The sequence below is a fragment of the Corythoichthys intestinalis genome, chromosome 14, assembly GCF_030265065.1.
Source record: "Corythoichthys intestinalis isolate RoL2023-P3 chromosome 14, ASM3026506v1, whole genome shotgun sequence".
NCBI classification, from domain to species: Eukaryota; Metazoa; Chordata; class Actinopteri; order Syngnathiformes; family Syngnathidae; genus Corythoichthys; species Corythoichthys intestinalis.
In genome coordinates this window covers 20851348-20875046 of record NC_080408.1, presented here as the reverse complement: position 1 = coordinate 20875046, position 23699 = coordinate 20851348, and the positions used below count along the sequence as shown (strand labels likewise).

The 23699-nt window shown below is 39.4% G+C and overlaps 1 protein-coding gene across 7 annotated transcripts in view; it reads left to right on the top strand.

The window, feature by feature from the left end:
• Positions 1 to 23699, top strand: part of fgf12a (fibroblast growth factor 12a) — a 160131-nt gene that overhangs the window by 94939 nt on the left and 41493 nt on the right. For 6 of the 7 annotated variants that reach the window (XM_057856589.1, XM_057856588.1, XM_057856587.1 and 3 more), the window contains 2 exons: positions 11208 to 11406; positions 12770 to 15448. In XM_057856589.1, coding sequence (XP_057712572.1) covers positions 11208 to 11406; positions 12770 to 12885 — 315 coding nt within the window. In that variant the 3' untranslated portion in view covers positions 12886 to 15448. Of the gene's footprint in view, positions 1 to 11207; positions 11407 to 12769; positions 15449 to 23699 lie in introns of those variants that run through there. The other variant, XR_009066896.1, reaches the window with a different exon arrangement.

The window sequence follows — 23699 nt, the reverse complement described above, 5'->3', positions numbered from 1 at the left end:
AGACCAGACTCAACAATTACAACGCCTTAATTATGTTTATGTAAAATATACCAATAAGATAGTTGTCCCATCTCGTTTGTAAATAGTTAATAAGTTGGGGAGACTGGGGCAATGTGAGACTTTTTTTTTTTTTTTTTTACATTTGCTCTCCTCCAAGCAAGCTAAAACAACGAACCTGGAACGTTTACATATTTCCCATTAATGTTTTCTAGCAATGGAAATTATCAGAATGTATTCAGGATGAATAGTATTGAAAATATAACTTGTTTAAAAAAGTGATATTGTGTCTTACTTTCCCCCATCTAAAGTGCAAACTGAGACAGACTAGAAAAGTTTAAGGGGGGTCGGGGGGCACAGCCCCCCCCCCCCCCCCCCCGTGGCCGAAGAGTGTCATTGCATGTAATTGACGTTCCTCTATCTGATTTTAAAATTAAGAATTTTCAGGTAAAATATTGTCTATAAAAGTTTAAAGAGCATACGATAGGAGAAAAAAAAGTCTTAAATAGCATTATTATGTGAATTAGAATCATATTTTGACATCATTCAACTATATACAACAATTTAGCAAAGCGCAGATGACGAGAAATTAGTCTTTTAATCTGCCTGTTAGCCACGCCTACCGTTATAGGGCTCTAGCGTCCCCAACAGGTGGATGACATCAGCGGGAGACTGGGCTCATCGGTTTTACTATTCAGCCCATTGAGGGGTAATTATTCAGAACGGGATAAGCGCGACGAAGAGGGCCGCAAAATGTCATTGTTTCAGTCTCTCTAGGAAAATGCGACGAAGAGAGCTGCAAAATGTCATTGTTTCTCTCTACTTTAATATTTTTACAGGGTATTCTTTTTATCCAAGTATTTTCCCCGATAGCTAAATAAATGGCGTGGTCATGACAACTAACAGTCTTGTGCTAAATGGAATATGAAATAATAAAAATGCACTTAATCAGGACGACATGGCAAAATTACCTCATAATGGTCAAAACTGTCGACTTTTACTGTCGCTCCTCCCGAACGATATTTTATGACACCTAAATCGGACATATGTCATTTCCCTTCCCCGGCTTCGGAGAATGTAAACAAACCAAGAGGCATGACAGCTAGCCGACATGCTAACCCGAACCGAGTGATGTTTCAAAGTCTTCGAAGCGGAAAATCACACATAACTAGCCCGGATTATTTGACATGACGACTGGGTTGTCGATTGGCTTTGTGGCTTGGCAAACCGCCCGGCGGAGAGAAATTTACTGCTCGTTCCCCGGAGGAGGGCGGCTGCAGTTGTTGTGCAGCTAATATGCATGAGGAGAGCTTTTTACATGCCTATCAATGATCAAACATAAGTAGTCCTTTATTTAAAGAAAGTTTGTAGTGTTTACTTTGTAATCGCTGCATTCGTATTTGACATAATACAAAACAAGATGTTTACGCACTTCCTCGTAAGTCCAATGGTCCCACAGTAGTAGGGCTTGTTTTGGCCAATATCCACGGTGAATGAGAACCTTTTGAAACTCCAAAAAAGGCGCACACGCCTCTCCCTCATACAGCAAGATTATTCTGCAGCCGTTTGGCTGGCGTGATGCGAAAAATAAACATATTAATCCAAAAAATCAGCTGAATCCTTAGTCCTCATACACAACATTACGGCTGTATAGTAAAGAGGACACCTTCATCCGTACACGTCACAGCGCCCTCCTCCTCAATGCAAGACCGAAGCCGGAAGTCACTCATTTTCATGGCGCAGGATTCAAAAAACTAAATAATTATAGCGATCGCTTCCATACACATCCAAGCAGTCCATATCATTCAGGAGCATAAAATGCCGCCTGTATTATGAAATATACATGTTTTTTTGTGTCACATGCACTTTAAGTTTGAGTATAAAACAAACAACAAAAATGAATGAAATAAACAATAAAATCACAATTGGTCAAAATTATTTTTCAAACAGATCATGTGACTAGCACCTTAGACGGTCATTTGCTTTGGTTTGCCAAAACCACCTGAGGACCGAAGAGGCAAGACGGATATACGTAATTTTTTTCAAACCTAAGCTTTGGAAAGGCACAACAACTACTGAGCAAGAACCAGTGACTGAAAACCTGGACCATGAAACGCCAGCGAGCACCGCCAAAATAGTGAGCGGAGTTTAAATTTGCCCCACTAAAGACTCTAATCGTGCAACAGAGCCACCACCGACGGGCATGCCATATTCAACGGATGACGATCTTGGCGAAAATTATAGCTGTCTTAAGCACGCTGATTTAGAATTCCCCTAAAAAATGATGGGAAACAAACAAAAAAAAAAAACGCTAATTTTCAACTTATTATTATGAATGATCTTGTAAGTTAATTTTATTGGTGACACTGCGTTTCGGGGTCATCAACATGTTGTAACATGTTGAAAATTTGAGATGTAGTTTAGTCACGAAAAAGCCACATCATTGACCTCTGCGTTCAGAGGCAATACATTACCTATTGCATTCACACATAGCATGAGTTAGTAATATACCACAACTAGGTCACGAGCCAGTAGAGTCGTATTAGCAGAGCTGGGAAATTGCATTTATACACATCGCATGCTGGGTAAATACCGTTACATTACTGGAGTTCATCATACATTATGTCTGAAATGGGCTTATATTATACACACTGCTGGCCAAAAGTATTGACACCCCTGCAATTCAGTCAGATAATGCTCAATTTCTCCCAGAAAATGATTGCAATTACAAATTCTTTGGTCGTAATATATTCATTTATTTTGCTTGCAAAGAAAAACCACAAAGGTAGAATGGGAAAAAAATTAAATCTTTATTTTATACAGAACTCCAAAAATGGGATGGACAAAAGTATTGGCACCCTCAGCCTAATACTTGGTAGCACAACCATTAGACAAAATAACTGCGAACAGCCGCTTCTGGTATCCGTCAATGAGTTTCTTACAATGCTCTGCTGGAATTTTAGACCATTCTGCTTTGACCCACTGCTCCAGGTCTCTGAGATTTGAAGGGTGCTTTCTCCAAACTGCCATTTTCAGATCTCTCCACAGGTGTTCTATGGAATTTAGGCCTGGACTCATTGCTGGCCACTTTACAAGACTCCAGTGCTTTCTCTCAAACCATTTTCTAGTGCTTTTTGAAGTGTGTTTTGGGTCATTGTCCTGCTGGAAGACCCATGACCTCTGAGGGAGACCCAGCTTTCTCACACTGGGCCCTACATTATGCTGCAAAATTTGTTGGTAGTCTTCAGACTTCATAATGCCATTCACACAGTCAAGCAGTCCAGTGCCAGAGGTAGCAAAGCAACCCCAAAACATCAGGGACATTCCGCCATGTTTGACTGTGGGGACAGTGTTCTTTTCTTTGAAGGCCTCGTTTTTTCCCGTAAACTCTGTTTATGCGTTTTCCCAAAAAGCTCTACTTTTGTCTTATCTGACCAGAGAACATTCTTCCAAAACGTTTTTGGCTTTGTCAGGTAAGTTTTGGCAAATTCCAGCCTGGCTTTTTTATGTCACTGGGTCAGAAGTGGGGTCTTCCTGCATATCCTACTATAGAGTCCCTTTTCATTCAAACGTCGACGGATAGTATGGGTTGACACTGTTGTACCCTCGGACTGCAGGACAGCTTGAACTTGTTTGGATGCTAGTCAAGGTTCTTTATCCACCATCCGCAAAATCTTGTGTTGAACTCTTAGCCTTAGTGCCATGGGCTTTACACTTATTGATGACACTGCGCAGGTAGACAAAGGAATATTCAGGTCTTTGGAGATGAACTTATGGCCTTGAGATTGCCCATGCTTCCTCACAGTTTTGCTTCTGAAGTCCTCAGACAGTTATTTGGTCTTCTTTCTTTTCTCCATGCTCAATGTGGTACACACAAGGACACAGGACAGAGGTTGAGTCAACTTTAATCCATTTTAAATGGCTGCAAGTGTGATTTAGTTATTGCCACCACCTGGTATGTGCCACAGGTAAGTAACAGGTGCTGTTAATTACACAAATTAGAGAAGCATCACATGATTTTTCAAAGGGTGCCAATACTTTTGTCTGGCCCGTTTTTGGAGTTTTGTGTAAAATGATAATGATTTATTCCCCCCCCCCCCCCCCTCATTTTCTTTTGTGTTTTTACATTGCAAGAAAAAATAAATGAAGACATGACTACCAAAGCATTTGTAATTGCAATCATTTTCTGGGAGAAATTGGCCATTATCTGACAGAATTGCAGGGGTGCCAATGCTTTTGGCCAGCAGAGTACATCAGTACAATAGTCTCAACCATTTAAGTGATTCTACACCTCAACCCTTATAGTACTGAGCCACTGGCACGTCTGGCCTTCATCATCTGGATGATCAGTAGGGGAGCCTTTTCATTCAGATGTATGCTGTGATGCTCGTGTCATGGGCAGAGAAACATTGTGTGGGAGTGGTCATATTGTACAGTAAATTAGCCTCAACAATGACAATGTGGCAGAACAGTTTCACGCACATTTTCAGAACTATGTAACGGAGAGCTAAAGACTCATATCGTTCTTTAATTTCACACTTCATGGGTGGACAGATGCTCTAGAGAGCCAACTATTTGTATACAAGCCATTAAAATGTTGATTTTCCATAATACGTTTCCTATAAATGGAGACTAGGCTGTATAAAACAACACCATCTGTTTTCCATCAATTGCATCTATCTACGTGAATACAGCTTTACTAATTTTCAAGGTGTCTGGTTCGGATAAAGAGGAGAGCAGGGATATATTTTAAAAACAAACACATTCCCATTAAAGGCTTTTATGCATGTGTTGGTTGACTACCGTTTAGAAGTACCATCACTGATACCACTATTGCTATGACATTCTTGTGGTGAAGCAGGGTTGTTTTTCCCTCCAAAAATAACTTATACTGGTCTTTAGTTACATCACAACATTAAATAATTTCCCATATGCTGTTGAATTGTCTTAATAATCAAGACATGCATTTACTTGTAGAAAAGGCATGACAACCAATCACCTGCATACAAGGGTGTTAGTTTGGTCTCAACATTGGTAGGGACGATTTTACAGCATAACCTGTATATACACTTTTTGCTTGGGATGGGACATTAATAAGACCAAACAGATTGGGTGAACGGGGGTCAGGGCTACATTTCTCACAAATATGAACCTAATTAATTGATATGCTAAATCATGGGTGCTCTTGACGTCGATCACGATCGACCAGTCAATCGCAAAGCTAGTGTTCCCCCCCCTCAAAACACATTTTTTAAATGTACATAATTTATTATGATTGTTGTGTGTATGTTGTGCTGTGTGCGCTACAGTACATATGAGGTTATGCAGCACCCCTCTCTCTCTAAGGAGCTTCCTGCTAACGTTTATCTAGTTCCATAGTTTCCAGCAGAGTTCACCACATTTCTCACAGTTTATTTAATGTTAACAGTAGAAAACAAAAGAGAAGAACACTTCTCTCTTCTCTTCTCCTACTTGAGTTTTGCAGGGTAGCAAGTTCACACAGTTTAATGTTATGCTAACACTGATGCAGGTCGGACCTACAGTCACAAAATTAATGGTTTGTTCCCCACTTCCAAAACAATTATGTCTTTTTACATTTCTAACAATGGCTTCTGCTGGCTGAAAAAAACAAAAACAAAAAAACTTCTCATCTCTAATATGTAATGTGCGTGTGTGTGAGGGTCAAGTCATCACTCAATCAAATGTGTGGTTAGGAGGGAAAAAAAATGGACCGGTACATTAAGCAAGTGAAAACATGTACCGTATTGGCCCAAATATAAGACGGCCCTGATTATAAGACGACCCCCTCTTTATCAAGACTCAAGTTTGAAAAAAGACTTTTTGAACACCAAATTAATTTTTATACAGAAAATAATTACACTACATCCGAAACAAATGAGTATAACAATATATTTGAGAGAAAAAACATGTCATTTTGCCTCATTCAAATCTTAATATCTGAACATTTAAATATATAAACTGAAGTGCACTCACATTCGTAAATCAATGGCTTCTGGTTTTTGAAATGTAAAGAAACCAATCTATTGTGATAAGGCAAGGCAAGGCAAATTTATTTATATAGCACAATTCAACACAAGGCAATTCAAAGTGCTTTACATCACATGAAGATCATAAAAATCACATTTAAATCAATACAACGTAAAAACCAAGACAATCAAAATCGGAAATAAAATTATACATAAAAATCGCATTTAATCACAAATAGAATAAATAAAAATAAAACAAAAACTACTACTAATAATTGAAATCAGCAATGGAGATAAGCACAAGAGGAATAGAAAGCAAGTAGATTGGAATATATAGACAGTTATGGATATGCAGTGCTAAACAAAAGCGTTTTTGGCCCTGATTTAAAAGAGCTAACAGTTTGAGCATACTTCAGACGTTCAGGTAACTTGTTCCAGAGGTGAGGAGCATAATAACTAAATGCTGCCTCACCCTGCTTGGTTCTTGTTCTTGGAACATGCAGGAGACCGGTTCCAGACGACCTTAGGGGTCTAGATGTCTCATAGGAATCTAACAAATCAAGCATGTATTTTGGTCCAAGGCCATTAAGTGTTTTATAGACGAGCAGTAGTATTTTATAGTCTATCCTTTGACTCACTGGAAGCCAGTGTGGCGATTTCAAAACCGGTGTAATGTGGTCCAGCTTCCTTGTATTTGTGAGGACTCTGGCTGCAGCATTCTGTACTAGCTGCAGCTTCCTGACTGATTTTTTAATCAAGACCCGTAAATATACCGTTGCAATAGTCCAATCTGCTGAAAATGAATGCATGCATAAGTTTTTCCATGTCTTGTTGAGTCATAACCAGAATTAAGGGGCTTCTATTTTTTAGGTGGTAATAAGCAGATTTAGTGACGGACTTTAGATGGCTATCAAATTGGTTGGCAGAGTTCATTGAACGTTTTTTATTTCTCACCAATCTAGCCCTTTTTTGTTGTTTATCCCCACTGGGATTGTTAAGCATACAGACTGTACTCCATAGGGCCCCGGCTTTTGCTGGGACAGAACAGTCTTTGTAATGTTGTCACAGCCTGGACCCGGTGCGTATCATATTGGTGTCGCAAACATGGCTTCCTCGATAGAAGGATAATACCTTGTAGTTCCTGAGTTGATAAAACAACAAAATTATTGCAATTTTGTTGTTTTGCTGCATTCACCAAAGTGAAGTGTAACTGTAACTGTAGTCTTGAAACAAATCTGAATAAGGAAAAACATTGCAATAAGATAATGCAAACTGGTTAAACTTGAGAGTAGCTGAGATCTGTCATGAACGTTGCTTCAGTATATCTGGCACCATCTAGCGTCATGAATGATGAGAGTAGCTGAGATCTGTCATGACAGAACATCACTTCAATGATATCTGGCGCCATCTAGCGTCGTGAATGGGTATGATGTCTACACCGCGAATATAAGACGACCCCCTCTTTTTCAGTCTTATTTCTATGCAAAAAAACCCCGTCTTATATTCGGGCCAAGACGGTACATGTAAATCTAAACATAATGAAAATAATTCACTTAATAAGTGTGGGGTCAATTACAACAATTAAAACATATGGAAAGACAACATAAATGACCTATATAACCGAAGTCATTACATAACGCAAATAAGGTTGCTTAAAAGTTGGTGGGGACAATTTGAGCATCCTGAAAAGTTGGTAGTGTTTTGTCCCAAAAGTCCCTATGCAAACCTACACCCTTGCCTGCATACCATATCCAAGGTAAAGGCGAATTTGTATTTTGTTATGTTTTTACAACATTAATGGTTTGTTCTCTGAATTTTGGTGTGATTACATTCTACTTTACATACTTCAGAGTAGGAGTGGGAACCTCTTGGTACCTCACGATACGATTTGCGATACAAAGCTCACGATAACGATGATCTGACGATATGGAGATACAACGATTATCGATACATTGGTCAGGAAATCATTTTAGGATATTCTACAAACAACTAATAATCAGAAAAACAAGCTTCTGCTGTGAATTGGAATGAGTATATCACTAGTAGACGTCCAATCCATTTGAACTGGGAGGGTGACCACGAATGAACGAATTCATTCGCTGCCATCCCTCCCACCTCAAACGGATTGAACGTCTATGGCCGTCAGTGGCAGCCATTGCCAGGCAATGAGGTAATTTTGGGTCATTTAAGGTCATTTACCTGTTGATGTTCAGTTACTTCATGTTGATTTTGGGGTATTTTATGGGTCACTTCCTGTTTATTTTAAGTTACGGAACAGGAAGTGACCTGGTAATCACCCAAATTAATAGGCAGTGACTCAAACTCAACAGGAAATGACCTGTAAATGCCCTAAAATGAAGCGCAAGTGACCTGTAAATGCCCTGAATATCGGACAGAATGGCTGTGAATGCTCTGGTTTCGAATGAACGAACGTTCCCAGTAGGGATGGGAATCGAAATCCGATTCCAATTCAGAACCGGTTCCTAGTGTTTCGAGGCCTCGACATCACAATGAAAAAGCCTGAACGATCCCTTTAACGATTCCTAAAGACGCGTATTGCGTCGTGACGTGACGTGTCTTATTGTCCAGACGCATCAAACTAGCATGGCGCCAAGAACCACTCGCTCCAAAGTTTGGCTACACTTCACCAGGAAAGAGGGTGAAAATGAAAGGTTACGCTGGTTTACCATAAGCATTGCAGCCGTAAACATAACAATTACAGCACGTAGGTTCAAACGCTCGAAAGTGTGTCTTCACTTCACGAGAAAAAATTACAACAAAGCGACTTGCAGTCATTGCAAGGTGGAGATAACTGCATCGGGAGGGAATACGACTGCACAGAGACGCTAAGGCTCAGTCCTGGCTGTACAGCTAGCTAAACTCCCAAATGACGATGTAGAAGACGTTGGTATAATTTGCTGACTTTATTCAACCATCACTTGAAGAGTGAAGCTAAAAATAGATATTAAAGGAATCATTTTTGTCCCCAATAACAATCAGGTTTGCATCAATGTAAATCAGCAATGATTAGCTGCTAATACAGTAATAACAAACGGTTAGCATGCGTTCGTAGCATCAGCACATCGTTCAAACCACTACACAACTGGATTTAAGTGTCCGATTGCGAGTGGAAAAACACAACAACAACACAAAAGATGATGCATACAGGCGTTTCATCTGTAGATATTTTACAAACATTAACAAAGAACGTAGGCTCGTAGAAGTGTTTCCCTCTCTCACTAACTCGCTCACTCGCTTGGATGCGGCATTTCTTCTTTGTGTGTAAGCGCGTTCTTCTTCACGTGAGCGCGTTCTTCTTCGCGTGAGGAAGCACAAGGGCGCCCCCACTTGAGCGTGAAAGCACGATAAAAACTAATAGGCATGCATTTCAATATAATGGTAAATAATACACTTTACCGGTGGTCCCCAAACTACGGCCCGCGGGCCGAATACGGCCCGCCTCCACATTTGGTCCGGTCCCCTGAACAATACCAGAGAGCATTTTGATTTTTTTTTTTTTTTCTCAGTAGTGTTATTTATTTCCTGGCCTTTTCTGTGAAGAACTCAGAGAGGGTTATTTGGTTATTGTTTATTTAATTAATAGTGTTTATATTATTATTATTATTATTATTATTTATTTTTATTTTATTTACTTTTGTTCTGTGAAGAATCCAGAAAGGGTTATTTAAATGTGGCTTTCTGAAAAACAATAAATTTTTACATTTAGGCACTCCTGCAATCGTCACACTTTTTCTGTTACAAACTGACCCCGGCCCCTCATCAGAGAAGGGAAAAGTTATGTGGCCCTCACAGGAAAAAGTTTGGGGACACTTGCCGGTTGAACACATATTGCCAAAGGCAGAACAACGACCTATATGCCAATATATACCAATATTTTTTTATTTCTATTAGAAAAAAGTTTCAGTAAAATGTTACACATTCTTGTGTATTTGCCACTTATTGCCACAGTTAACATTGAGGCTTTGGGCCTCTTTTGACCTCGTTGTGAGTTTGCAAGGTTGGGACTTCTGATTAAACAAACTCGATGCCAATCAAAATTTGTGTTCTTCTTTTCCCCCCAAATTAGAATCGATAAGTGAATCGATAAAGAATCGAATCGTTAAGCAATATCGATAATGGAATCGGAATCGTAAAAATCCTATCAATTCCCATCCCTAGTTCCCAGTCTGAATGGATTGGGCGTCGTGCACCGTCAATGCAGCCTTAGAGTTAACTGAGACACTATTATGGTGGAAGATTTTGGTAGCAACTTGCTGGTTCCTTTTTATTTTTTTCGACATAGACACCTTTTTAAAACATTATCTCGATTCTTGGCAGGAGCATATCGATAACCTTTTAGGATACAAAGTATCACGATATATCACCATTTCGATATTTTGTCACACCCCTACTTCAGAGTACGGTATAGCTTTTTCAAGTGGGAACTGTGAATGAGAGGCACTTTGAGGGCGTGGGAAAGCCGTTGTGATCGAGTAGAACACGGCAGGAACCCCCAGGAGAAGGTGAAAGGGAAGTTCCTCATGACTGAAACTTCGCCAAGGCGTCATCAAAACTGATCGCATTACTCAAGCGGCTATTCGGTCCCAGTAAATTCTGGACGAAATAGCACGCAGACACGATAAAAGATGCTGCTGTGGTCGTGAATGTGCGGTAGGCTTGAGTGGAACTGTATGCTAAGAGAAAAGCAAGCACACAGTAGAATCAGTGTAGCAGTGGGATGATATACATACAGAGGGATAAATAAGAAAGAGTTGCAGAAAGGCAGCGATAACACACGCATAACATAGATCATTATTTAATCCCCCTCACTGCCTAGGCAGTAATGTAGCACACAGCCGATATCGCGTCCTTTCCATCTTTCTCGCGTCTCATTGACTTTCTCCTTGACGTGCTGCTTTTATAATGAAGTGGAGCGATACAAATCTTCTATTGTTGCCCATTATTCTAATAAAACCATAATACTGTTTGAATTCCCAAGGATATGTATGTATGGATGTGTATGTGTGTGGTGTGTTTATTGACCTTGGCAATGTTCACATGGTAGTGGTGGGAGCCTAATTTGAGCGAGGAAGCAAATCAGAGACTTTTTCTTCTTCAAATGAATTCATTTTTTTTTACATTGACTTCTATGTAATTAGTTTAGACCAAGGAGTGGCCCATTTGTGATGAATGCATCTACAGTACTGTGCTCCTCCTTCACAGGAAATGTTCACGCCGGAGTGCAAATTCAAAGAGTCGGTTTTTGAGAACTACTACGTCATCTACTCGTCCACCATGTACCGACAGCAGGAGTCGGGCCGGGCCTGGTTTCTCGGTCTCACTAAGGAGGGACAAGTCATGAAAGGCAACCGGGTTAAGAAGACCAAACCTTCGTCTCACTTTGTACCAAGGCCCATTGAAGGTAACAGTAACTCAAAAGTCTGATATGATTTTTTTTTTTTTTTAATCATCAATTGATCAATTTGAAGTCAGATCTATTTCCATTATTTTCTTAACAAAACAGAACTCAAGGTAGATTGTGTTGGATCCACCATATGTCAAAAACATCCAAATTTGTCCCTTTGTCCTCCATTTATTGTCTCATAACAGTTTACGCGACCACAGAGAACAATAGACCGTGACTGTCCCCGTTCATTGTTCTCTGTGACGCTTGGAAGACCAAATAGTTTGTCCTGAAGCCTAAAAAAACTAATGCACAATATTGCACTTTTACTGCCATTGATTATCCATCCATGGCAGGTCCTGTATTAAAATTCCCTAAGCAGAATCTCATCAGTCAAGTTGATGAAAACAGAAATTGGAGGGGGGAAAAAAATAGGGGCTGGTGAATGAACCCACTGACTTGGTTCTGTGTTTTTACTAATGACAGATGGATAAAGGTATTGTTGGAATTTAATATTATATTTCAGCATGCCAAAATGACAGATGCTTGGTCATGATGTGGGGTACAGTAATGAAATTTGTATATCTTCATGTCTGTTGTTGACTAGTTTTTTACCAACTCTTTGTCTTGTCTTTGCAAATCCATCATTTCATCTTTCTGTTCTCGTAATTTCTGTATTATTTTCTCATTCTCATTCCAATCTCTACCATCTCGTCATTTCATCGTCCCTTCCTCATGCCATCTGCCATTTTCTCATTCAATTTTCCCTTTCTCGATCAATCTCACAACCTCTACCCATTCAACGTAATTCTCAAAATTTCCCCCAATTTACTCATTCCCATCTAAATGTTCTTCTCATGTTCTCTTTTCCTTTTGATTTCCTCATCTATTACACTCTCATCAAAATCTATTTCCATCTTCATCTTTTCAAATTTCTTCATTGCCTTCTCTCATTTACTAATCTCATACTTGTTGTTATCTGGTCTTTTCATTTTCTCCTTTCTTCCCCATTTCCTTCTTTCCAATCTATCATTTCTTTACTCTCTTAATTCTCTCCTGCTAACGTCTTCTTTCCTATTATAACCCCTTTCTTATGCTCTATTTCCCATGTTCTACCAATTTCCTCTTCCCCTGCACATGCTGATATTGCCTCGTCACTTCCTAATCTAATTTCTTCATCTCATGTCCCGATGTCGTCTTCACAACTTCTGTTTTCATCTCCTTACCACGCCCTCATTTTATACTAATTTAATCAACTCATTTCATCATTTTACCCTCATTTTTTCATATTCTCAACTTCCTCTCATACCTCATTCCCTCATCTTTTTCTTTTCGTCCATCTTCTCCTCCTCCTCGCCCTCCTCATCCTCGCGTATCTCAGTCTGTATGTACCGTGAGCCATCGCTGCACGAGATCGAGGAAAAGCACCGCTCCCGGAAGAGCTCAGGGACCCCCACCATGAACGGAGGCAAAGCAGTTAACCAGGACTCCTCATAGCAAAGGGAGGGGCTTCTACTGAGAGGCGTAGTGCGAACACCCTCCGACCCCACCTGAAAAGGAAGGGGACTTAGGAACACCCCAGCCCCCATACACAAATGTATGCACCATCACTTCCTCGCTGAAATAGCGTCGTCGTCATGGCGACCGAGGACCCGACGACTGTACTCTCATGACAAGACGGAACAAACACTGAACTGTTGCCTGTGAAAACTTTTAAAATAATTAATATGAAACAGAGGAAAACTATATATATATATCTATATCTGTATAAACATTTTCAATCAGGACTCGATTGATATTTTATGCAAAAAAGAGAAAAAGCTGTGACACCACGGATCGGCAGCCCCTCCTCTCGCAAATATCTCTCATTTTCATTTTATGCTGTGAAAAAAAAGCTTTAATACATGTTTATTTTCATATGCATTCTTTTCTAACCTTTCTGTTAGGTTTGCCAAAAGTAACTAGTCCGTCAACTCAGCAATGTATAACTTTTTTAATTATTTTTTTTCTGAGGAGGGTCATGGACATTTTTTTTCAGTTTTTCTCATGGATTAATCTTGAATCACACTAGCTGCTCTGGCTGAATGTATTCACTGATCTAGTCACAAGAGTGTTTAGGATGGTAACTCAGGTGTGGACTGTAATTGTGACAACAACATTCTGTCTGGCATCGGAAGCAACTGAACAGAATGCAACCAAGGATGTCTTTAGGTTACAGTATATTACTAGCAAATGTCACTCTGTCTGTTGAGAAGACTGAACTATTTGATAATTCTGTATGTTTGAAATTAGACTGTTTTCTTACGAAAAGTCAATGACCAGCATCAGTGACACTCTAAGCCCAAAACACATTTGCACTTCATAGAATTTAACTGGCTAATTATCGGGTCAAATTCCTGAAATGGACCGGGATGTGATAAGAGAAAGGACAGGTGACATTTTATTGTGAAAGCATCAATGGTGGACAGGGTCCGTGTCCAACAGAGGTGCATTCAAGCTCGCCTGGCTTGGCGACCAATGAACTGCGGAGGTCTTTGAAAAGGGCCAACTGGCTGCTCGGCGGTCGAAATGTTGTGTACGCTACATTGCCCTAGTCTCCATCCTCCAATCAGCGTGTCTAATGTTTTGTCTCAAAAAGTATTAGTCGACCCACTGAAGCGGTGTTTCCCAACCTTTATTGAGCCACGACACTTTTTTTTTTTTTACAGTGTAAAAATCTCATGGGACACCACCAAACAAAATATATATGCAGTTATTTCCCATTCATCACCACAGACATGTTCTAGACCCACCTGCAATATGGTGAAAAGGTGTGACATTGAAAAACATTAATGTTTTCAAAGTGGATACACATGTAATTTATACCATTTTGCGAAAAGCACTGAATTGTTCAACCGGTTATCACAGGCTACTCTCATGGATACAGTAGATGAATAAAAATACGTTATTTGGACTAAATAATTTATCATTTTGGATCAAAGCTAGGGCTGTCAAATGATTAAAATTTTTAATCGAGTTAATTACAGCTTAAAAATTAATTAACTGTAATTAATCGCAATTCAAGCCATCTATAAAATATGCCATATTTTTCTGTAAGTTATTGTTGGAATGGAAAGATAAGACACAAGATGGATATATACATTCAAAATACGGTACATAAGTACTGTATTTGTTTATTATAACAATAAATCAACAAGATGGGATTAACATTATTCACATTCTGTTAAAGCGATCCATGGATAGAAAGACTTGTAGTTCTTAAAAGATAAATGTCAGTACAAGTTATAGACATTTTATATTAAAACCCCTCTTAATGTTTTCGTTTTAATAACATTTGTAAAATTTTCAATCAAAAATTAAACTAGAAGCCCGGTATTCTTGATGTCAATAATTACACAATGCTCATGGGTGCTGAAGCCCATAAAATCAGTCGCACCCAAGTGCCAGCAGAGGGTGACAAAACTCCAACAAACACAAGTAACAAGTGGACATTGCACTGTGCTGTCATTTTAATCTGTTTGAGCGGGGCATGTGCGTCAAATATTTTAACGTGATTTATTTAAAAAAATAATTACCGCCCGTTAACGCGATAATTTTGACAGCCCTAATCAAAACCGTGACAACTGATCATTCCACACTGAGAATCACTGTTTTAAAATTGCACGCATTTAGCAACTACGCAAAAATATCCACTACAAAATAATGACTGGTAGCGAGACTAAGCATTGGCACTGCTTAATTGATAAGGTGGGAGAGTTATAACTTTATTGTATGAAATGTGAAAATTGATATGATGCAACCGTACAATTCTGTATGGTAAGGGACAGCCTGTTCTCACATGAATTAAGTAGAAAAATAAGTACTAAAGAGAAATATTAGGTCTACACTAAAAAGTTATAAGAAATAAGTTATATTATTAATTTAAAAAAAGGGCACAGTGTAAAAATTGTGATGCTGTACCTGCACCTAAGGTCATGCCAATTCATACTTCTTCATTGATGTCCACATTTTGATATACAGTGCCTTGCAAAAGTATTCGGCCCCCTTGAACCTTGCAACCTTTCGCCACATTTCAGGCTTTAAACATAAAGATATAAAATTTTAATTTTTTTGTCAAGAATCAACAACAAGTGGGACACAAACGTGAAGTGGAACAAAATTTATTGGATAATTTAAACTTTTTTAACAAATACAAAACTGAAAAGTGGGGCGTGCAATATTATTCGGCCCCCTTGCGTTAATACTTTGTAGCGCCACCTTTTGCTCCAATTACAGCTGCAAGTCGCTTGGGGTATGTTTCTATCAGTTTTGCACATCGAGAGACTGACATTCTTGCCCATTCTTCCTTGCAAAACAGCTCGAGCTCAGTGAGGTTGGATGGAGAGTGTTTGTGAACAGCAGTCCAGCTCTTTCCACAGATTCTCGATTGGATTCAGGTCTGGACTTTGACTTGGCCATTCTAACACCTGGATACTTTTATTTTTGAACCATTCCACTATAGATTTGGCTTTATGTTTTGGATCATTGTCCTGTTGGAAGATAAATCTCCGTCCCAGTCTCAGGTCTTGTGCAGATACCAACAGGTTTTCTTCCAGAATGTTCCTGTATTTGGCTGCATCCATCTTCCCGTCAATTTTAACCATCTTCCCTGTCCCTGCTGAAGAAAAGCAGCCCGAAACCATGATGCTGCCACCACCATGTTTGACAGTGGGGATGGTGTGTTCAGGGTGATGAGCTGTGTTGCTTTTACGCCAAACATATCGTTTTGCATTGTGGCCAAAAAGTTCAATTTTGGTTTCATCTGACCAGAGCACCTTCTTCCACATGTTTGGTGTGTCTCCCAGGTGGCTTGTGGCAAACTTTAAACGAGACTTTTTATGGATATCTTTGAGAAATGGCTTTCTTCTTGCCATTCTTCCATAAAGGCCAGATTTGTGCAGTGTACGACTGATTGTTGTCCTATGGACAGACTCTCCCACCTCAGCTGTAGATCTCTACAGTTCATCCAGAGTGATCATGGGCCTCTTGGCTGCATCTCTGATCAGTTTTCTCCTTGTTTGAGAAGAAAGTTTGGAAGGACGGCTGGGTCTTGGTAGATTTGCAGTGGTCTGATGCTCCTTCCATTTCAATATGATGGCTTGCACAGTGCTCCTTGAGATGTTTAAATCTTGGGAAATCTTTTTGTATCCAAATCCGGCTTTAAACTTCTCCACAACAGTATCTCGGACCTGCCTGGTGTGTTCCTTGGTTTTCATAATGCTCTCTACACTTTAAACAGAACCCTGAGACTATCACAGAGCAGGTGCATTTATACGGAGACTTGAATTCACACATTTGGATTCTATTTATCATCATCGGTCATTTAGGACAAAATTGGATCATTCAGAGATCCACACTGAACTTCTGGAGTGAGTTTGCTGCACTGAAAGTAAAGGGGCCGAATAATATTGCACGCCCCACTTTTCAGTTTTTTATGTGTTAAAAAAGTTTAAATTATCCAATAAATGTTGTTCCACTTCACGATTGTGTCCCACTTGTTGTTGATTCTTGACAATAAAATTAAATTTCATATCTTTATGTTTGAAGCCTGAAATGTGGCGAAAGGTTGCAAGATTCAAGGGGGCCGAATACTTTTGCAAGGCACTGTATATTGTTTTAATTGTGTTAACATTTCCGTCTTGCAATCTTGCAATGTATATGGCGGAAAACACTCAGGTGACTTGAAGTTTGGCCCAACTTTCAAAATTGTCCGATATGCATGTGTGATGCATCGTTGGAAAGCTTAAAATCTCAATTTTCTGGGCGAAGAAAAATTTTGAACAGGAGAGCATTTAATCTGGAGGCGAGAGCACGCAAGAGAAGAATTACAGACACCATGACTTTAGCGAGATATTATCGCGTACAGTATTTACCTTGTTTCAATCCAAAAATTCCATATAGCATGTATCACTGAGTGCCAAGAGACAGCTGTAAATGGCCACAGCTGGATTTTTGGGGGATTTTATGGGTGAAACATGGTAATATAACAAGGGTCGCGATGCAGAAATCGCAGACATCAAGGAGTGGTCGAGATTTTCTTTTTCATATATTTACCCTTTTAAATGTCTTTTTTTCAATTTTTCTTTGTTTGGATCGATTATTTATCATCTAACAAATCAGAGAAAACTTCGACAGTAACAAAAAAACAAACATTTAAGCGATAGTTATGAGGTAGATATCCGTGACTCTTTTACAGACGCCATTTTTTTCATTGTGACATAATTTGTTTAAAAGTTTAAAATATGTGAATGAATAATTTTTTAAAGTCGTTTTTTTTTTTTTTTTTTTTTTTTTTTTTTTTAAACGAAATGTGAGATCAATTAATGATTCTAAGCTAAAAACGACAGACAGTTTGAATAATAAATATAATTACCTTCGTTTTATGGCTGGGTTGGAACAAAAATGGTTGCGCGACGTCTGTAAACTGGGGTTTTAAGGGTAAAACTTACAAATTAAAAATAGTTCGGGGGCTTAATGCGCCATGAATCTGCTATGGCAGCATATAGACATATTGTTCTTTTAAACACAACAGTTGTTTTGGCTTAAAATACAGCAGTTTCTCTTAAAGAGGAGTTCAGGAGCAGAAACTGCTTTTTCAGTCTTGTCTGTGTTTTCCGCCATATATAAAAAAAGAAAAATTGCCAAACTCTTAACTAAACACAAAAACAGAAGCTTTGTTCTCCCTTTTGTATGTTCCAGTTAAGAGGTGAACAGCAGCATATTGAAATGTTATAGGTAGTGGCTGACTCCAAAGTAGGCATGTGCTGGTGTGATATTCTGACGGTATGATAATCTTAAGCCAAAATTTCACAGTATCATGGTATTTCAATTACAGCTATAAAATGTTTTTCTTGGCATAGCTGGGTTAAAAAAATCAACTGAACAGGATTTTTCAAAATATAGCAAAATATGAACACAAGTATAATGTTAAAAAAATTTTTTTAAATAATAAAATAAATAAATGCAGTCCTTTTGGGGAGTCTAAACCCACAGCCACGGCTCCAACATTATTATCATCAGAACCAGAATAATTGAATTAGTTTCCATAAAAAGCACGTGTGTATGACTCGTATCATGTTAACATTATACACACACTCTCAACACAAACAGTTGCCAGAGAGGGAAAAAAAAAACACGTTTTACCACTGCTAGACACATTAACCACGCTGGAGTTAACGCTCGTAGCTGGTGGGAAACGTTCATGACAGTTTATACGTTTATACAGTGGGATACTTTGTATCCCAAAAGGTTATCGATATGCTCCTGCCAAGAATCGAGATATCGTTTTAAAAAGGTGTCAACGTTTACTGAGGGAATTTTGATGTTTTCTTCAGGGAATCATCTTTATAAATCTCACTGGAACGGCACCAAACAAAAGTTCCAGCATCATCACCTTGTCAACAATCTGCATTGGACAAGGTGATGATGCTGGAACTTTTGTTTGGTGCTGTTCCAGTGAGACCTTAAATGGCCCAAAATTACCCAATTGCCTGGCATTGACTGCCACTGACAGCCATACATGTTCAATCCATTTGAACTGGGAGGGTGGCAGCGAATGAACGAATGTTCATTCGCTGCCACCCTCCCAGTTCAACAGATTGGACATCTACAAGTGATAACCTAATTCCAATTCACACTAGAAGCTTGTTTTTCTGTTAATTAATTTTTTGTAGAAAATCCTAGAATGATTTCCTGACCAATGTATCGATAATCGTTGTATCGCCATATCGTCAGATAATCGTTATCGTGAGCTTTGTATAGCACATCTTATCGTATTGTGAGGTACCAAGAGGTTCCCACTCCTAGTGTTTACTCACCTTTGATTTTGTGTAAATGCGAAATCATATCGGAGGTATTGCCTCTTCGGCAGCCACCCTCCATAAACATGTTTTACATGTTGATTGGCCCTCCTCCTCTAAGCCACGGCCTTCTGTAACTTTTCTGTCACCGAAATATTCCCACACCAGTGATTTTGTTCTCTTCGATGGGGGGAAAAAAGTTCAAGAGTTTCACCTCCTCCAGCCATCGTGTAGCACAGCTGACTCAATAACACTGAGCAACAATCGGTGGGGAAGGGTTGAGCCTTACAGTTGCAAGCGATGGATTTATCCAAGAATTTTTGGGACATAAATAATAGCTAATAACTTAGGGACAGTGTGACGGAAAATTTTTGCGGTTTTGAAACCTTGACATTCTCATACCACGGTATACCTTGAAACCGGTAATCAGCACATGTCTACTCTGAAGTAAAGTATGTTACTGTAATCCATTTGAAATGTAATGGAGGGATGGATTAACGTTTCAAAGGGCTTCTTTGTAAGAAAAGGCTTTATCTTTGCCAGCTGCTTATAAAGAAAAATGATAGACTGGACAACCACATAGAATTTAAAACCAATGACCAATTTTATTTGATCATCTGATCTTTGTTTTACATGAATTTAATCTCACGATAAGTTTTTTTTTCTGCCTGGATACACATTTTTCTTTCAGTGTGGCCCTATTACTCCTTTGTAACATGAGTAAGAATGCAGTTAAAAACAGCAATCCAAAACATTTGCGGTTTCTTTAATTGAAAAATTTGTTATAAAATGTCATCTCGAACAAATTGCTTTTTCCGAACAGTTATTTTTGCTATATTTGTAGCAGGTTTGTTATTTGACCAATATTAACCAATATTTTGCTAACATTGCTGTATTGTTGAATTTAATCGTAACATCCCGTTAACTTATTAAAATTCTTGTGAGAACATGCTAACAACCAATTGCACAAATATAAGTGGATTACTAAGGATGTGTGGTATGGTTTATACTACTCTAGAAAGTATTTCTACTTCAGCAGTGACACTCAGCATAATAGCGACACATGAGTTTTATTAGACATAACACTGAAAGTTAAGACCTCCGGCAAGACCAGCATATGAAAAAAATATATTAATTAATGAATATACATAAATATCTTTTATACAGAGGTTTATATTGGTGCAAATGTAGACTCAAATTCATGCATGTCATTGGTTATATTAATTGTTGACAGCATATTATGAGTGTTTGTGGAGAGAAAAAAAGATTTGTAAAATGATAGGGTAAAGCAAAGGCTTTTATTGTACGTGATTTACATAATTCTTTTCATGTTTGCAGATGATTTAATTGCATTGGAACACACCCATATATGCACTATGAATTGTGAGAAAAAAAAAATGCATTGATGATGAAAAAAAAACAATCCGAATGAAGTTAGTGATTGTTTAAGAATAAAGATTACGTTACCAAAGCCACCCTGTGATTTATGTGTTGCAAATGATGACTGGCAGTTGTTATGCATCTCTTATTGTCGGACTACATCTATCAGCCTGCGGCTTTTCGCATTCCCCCAAATCCAATCCCTTTTCCTCTGCTATCAATTCACCCGGAGTGATTTACAGTCTCGCTATCCTCTTAAATACGTCGTGTCATTTTGGAACGGTGCTCCTTCGCCCTTAATTCTTCCGTTGTCATGGAAACAGACCTTTCATGCCGGCTGCAACGAGAATGAGGAGGAGGAGGGCGAAGGCTGCCCTGACTTTCAGGACGTGCTTGTCTTCTCCCCTGCACAATGGCTGCAGTACACAGAAGAGACACCGACGAGGCAACAGTCCATTTTTGTGTGATTATGTAGGACAGTGGCATGTCGTGCATTTGGTCTTACTGGAAACCATCACAAACATTAATAAAAAAAACACTGTAATTATCTGGAGAAGTTCTGTAACAATATCTAGTAACATGTAAAATATGAATGAAACGCATCAACAAAGCTGTTGATAATGTGTACAGATTGCAAATAAAGTTGCACCGATACCGATACCAGTATTGGCAGGGGGCGCCGATCCGGCCCGAATTGGTGGTATCTGTATCGACGAGTACCAACATTTAGGGCGCCGATACCATCTACTGGCGTCACTTGAGCGCAAAAGAACTGTCTTTCCCACGTGAGCTAACTTCCCAAATCTCGATGCATGACATCTGTATGTTTTAGTCTCGAATTTACCAAACGAAATTATTATCTTCATCTTCATGATGTTCACTACAACGCATATCCGCGATGTTACGCTGCTTTTCTAACATGGCATTCACAAACGATTAGCATGCGTAAGCTAACGCCCGCTGTTATAGTGTCGGTGGGATCAGAAAGGTTAAGACCGTGAGACACTAAGCAAACTCATGGTTTCATGATGAACAATGAGTGGCAAATTAAGAGCCCCGTACTTGAAACTCGTCCTGTTTATGAAAGTCAATTCTCATATGCTGGTGTTGTGCAGTAATGAGCAGAAGTGACTTCTGTGGCCAGAAAACACTCAAGCGGCGCAGCGCTTGCAACCTAGATGTCCTATGTTAGACCCCATGCTAACTCTCGCGCGCACACACTAGACATCATCAAATAGCAACCTAGATGTGCTACGTTAGATCCCATGCCATTAGCTGCGTGAGCCCAGAGCGACGCCATATTGTCCATTGATGAATTAGAAACTGCCATGACTGAATGGAAGTTAAGCAGGCCAAATCAATCCATACCAGTGATAATGCTGCAAATACTGTTAATTCAGCACATGTTACAGATGGACTCGGACCACAAATAGGATGTTTTGCTTATATGGTAAATATAGCTGCTAAGAGAGCTGCAGCAATCAACAGTGTGCCCCACTTTACAAACAGTAAAGATTGTTCTCAGCACTTATATACAAAATTTCTTCAGATCAGTAAGAAGTGGGCACATAATTATTATGCACTAAAATGCTTGTTTATATGATGGCACTGTTATTTTTGCTTGTTAGCAAAAAAAAAAAAAAAAACTTGTATTTTCTGTTTCAGAGCATTAAATGTATTGAATTGGATCGAAAATCGTACCGAACCGTGACTTAACTGTATCGTTGCAACCCTTATACATATATATATATTTTTTAAAATTTTTTAAATTTGTGTTGTTGTTGTTGCAAACAGTGGTATCGGAATGGTATCAGTATCGACCGATACTGCACAGCCTGTATTGGTATCGGGCCCAAAAAATGGTATCGGTGCAACACTATTTGCAAGCATACCTTAAGGTACAAATTGGATGTAATGAGTTTTATTTTGGTGGTTTTCATCAGTGAAGACCAATACTCTGGGCCAATATTCCCTCTAATTTTTCATGTGTCTGAGAAGACACACAAGCTCCCTGAGCTCACTGCGAACCACTGTGAGCAACATCCAGGGTTTCCCCTGCACATGAATGATTGTGGCGCACAGCCACACCAAAAATAAAAGCCGCAAATGAGATTTTTTTTGGGGGGGTGATTTAAAGATCCATACCAATTAAGGGTGTAACGGTACACGTAATAGTATTGAACCGTTTCGGTACGTGGTGGTCGGTTCGGAACGGACGTGTACCGAACGAGTTTCTTACGTAATATAACCCTTACTTTTCGAGGCTGTGAGTCGATCGGGTTACAGTTTCTTTGTGTAGATTATATTTACTCCGTCTTCTCAACTATAATGAGGACCAACACGGTAGGAAAGTCCAGAAACGTCAACGGCGCGGCAACGTGGCTGCCGCGAGAACGCAGTGAAACGTGGGCGTTGGAGTCAATCAGCCAAAGCACACCAGTCGCAGTGTTAGATGCGTCCCAGAAGCGGCTCAATGCGACGCACGCGAAAAGAACGGTAGAGTTAATTATTTGACGCGTTACGCGACCCTCCTGCGTCAATACTACTACCGGTAGCTAAGATGCATGTATGCAATCGGAACCTACTTTTTGAGTCCATCAGATCTCATGAGTGGTAGATTGGGGCACAGTTGACTTGTCTTTGTTGATTTACTGCTGTCTTCTCTGCTATAATAATAACCAACACGGCCCCGTGTTCAATACACAACACTCCTACCACAACAAAACAAGTAGGAACTAAGACTACGTTCATACTACAGGTCTTAATGCACGAATCCGATTTTTTCGTGTTTTTCCGACTCGAGTGAGGCATTAACTTGAACGTGACAAGTCGCATAGAACTGGACCATTTCAAATCCGATCTGGGTCACTTTCGTATGTGGTTCAAATCCAATCTGGGACACATTTTTCCAGACTGTCGCGGCGGTCTGTACTGTCCAGTCTCTCAAATCGGAATTCATGCAGCAATCACGTCATCAAAAAGCGAGAGAGACGCCACTGTAGCGGACCTAGCGGTGCAGCTGTGCGTTATTAGCGCCTAGCCTCCTTCAACACGGCTTTTTAGGAAGAGTCGGACTTGACAACAGTCATAAAA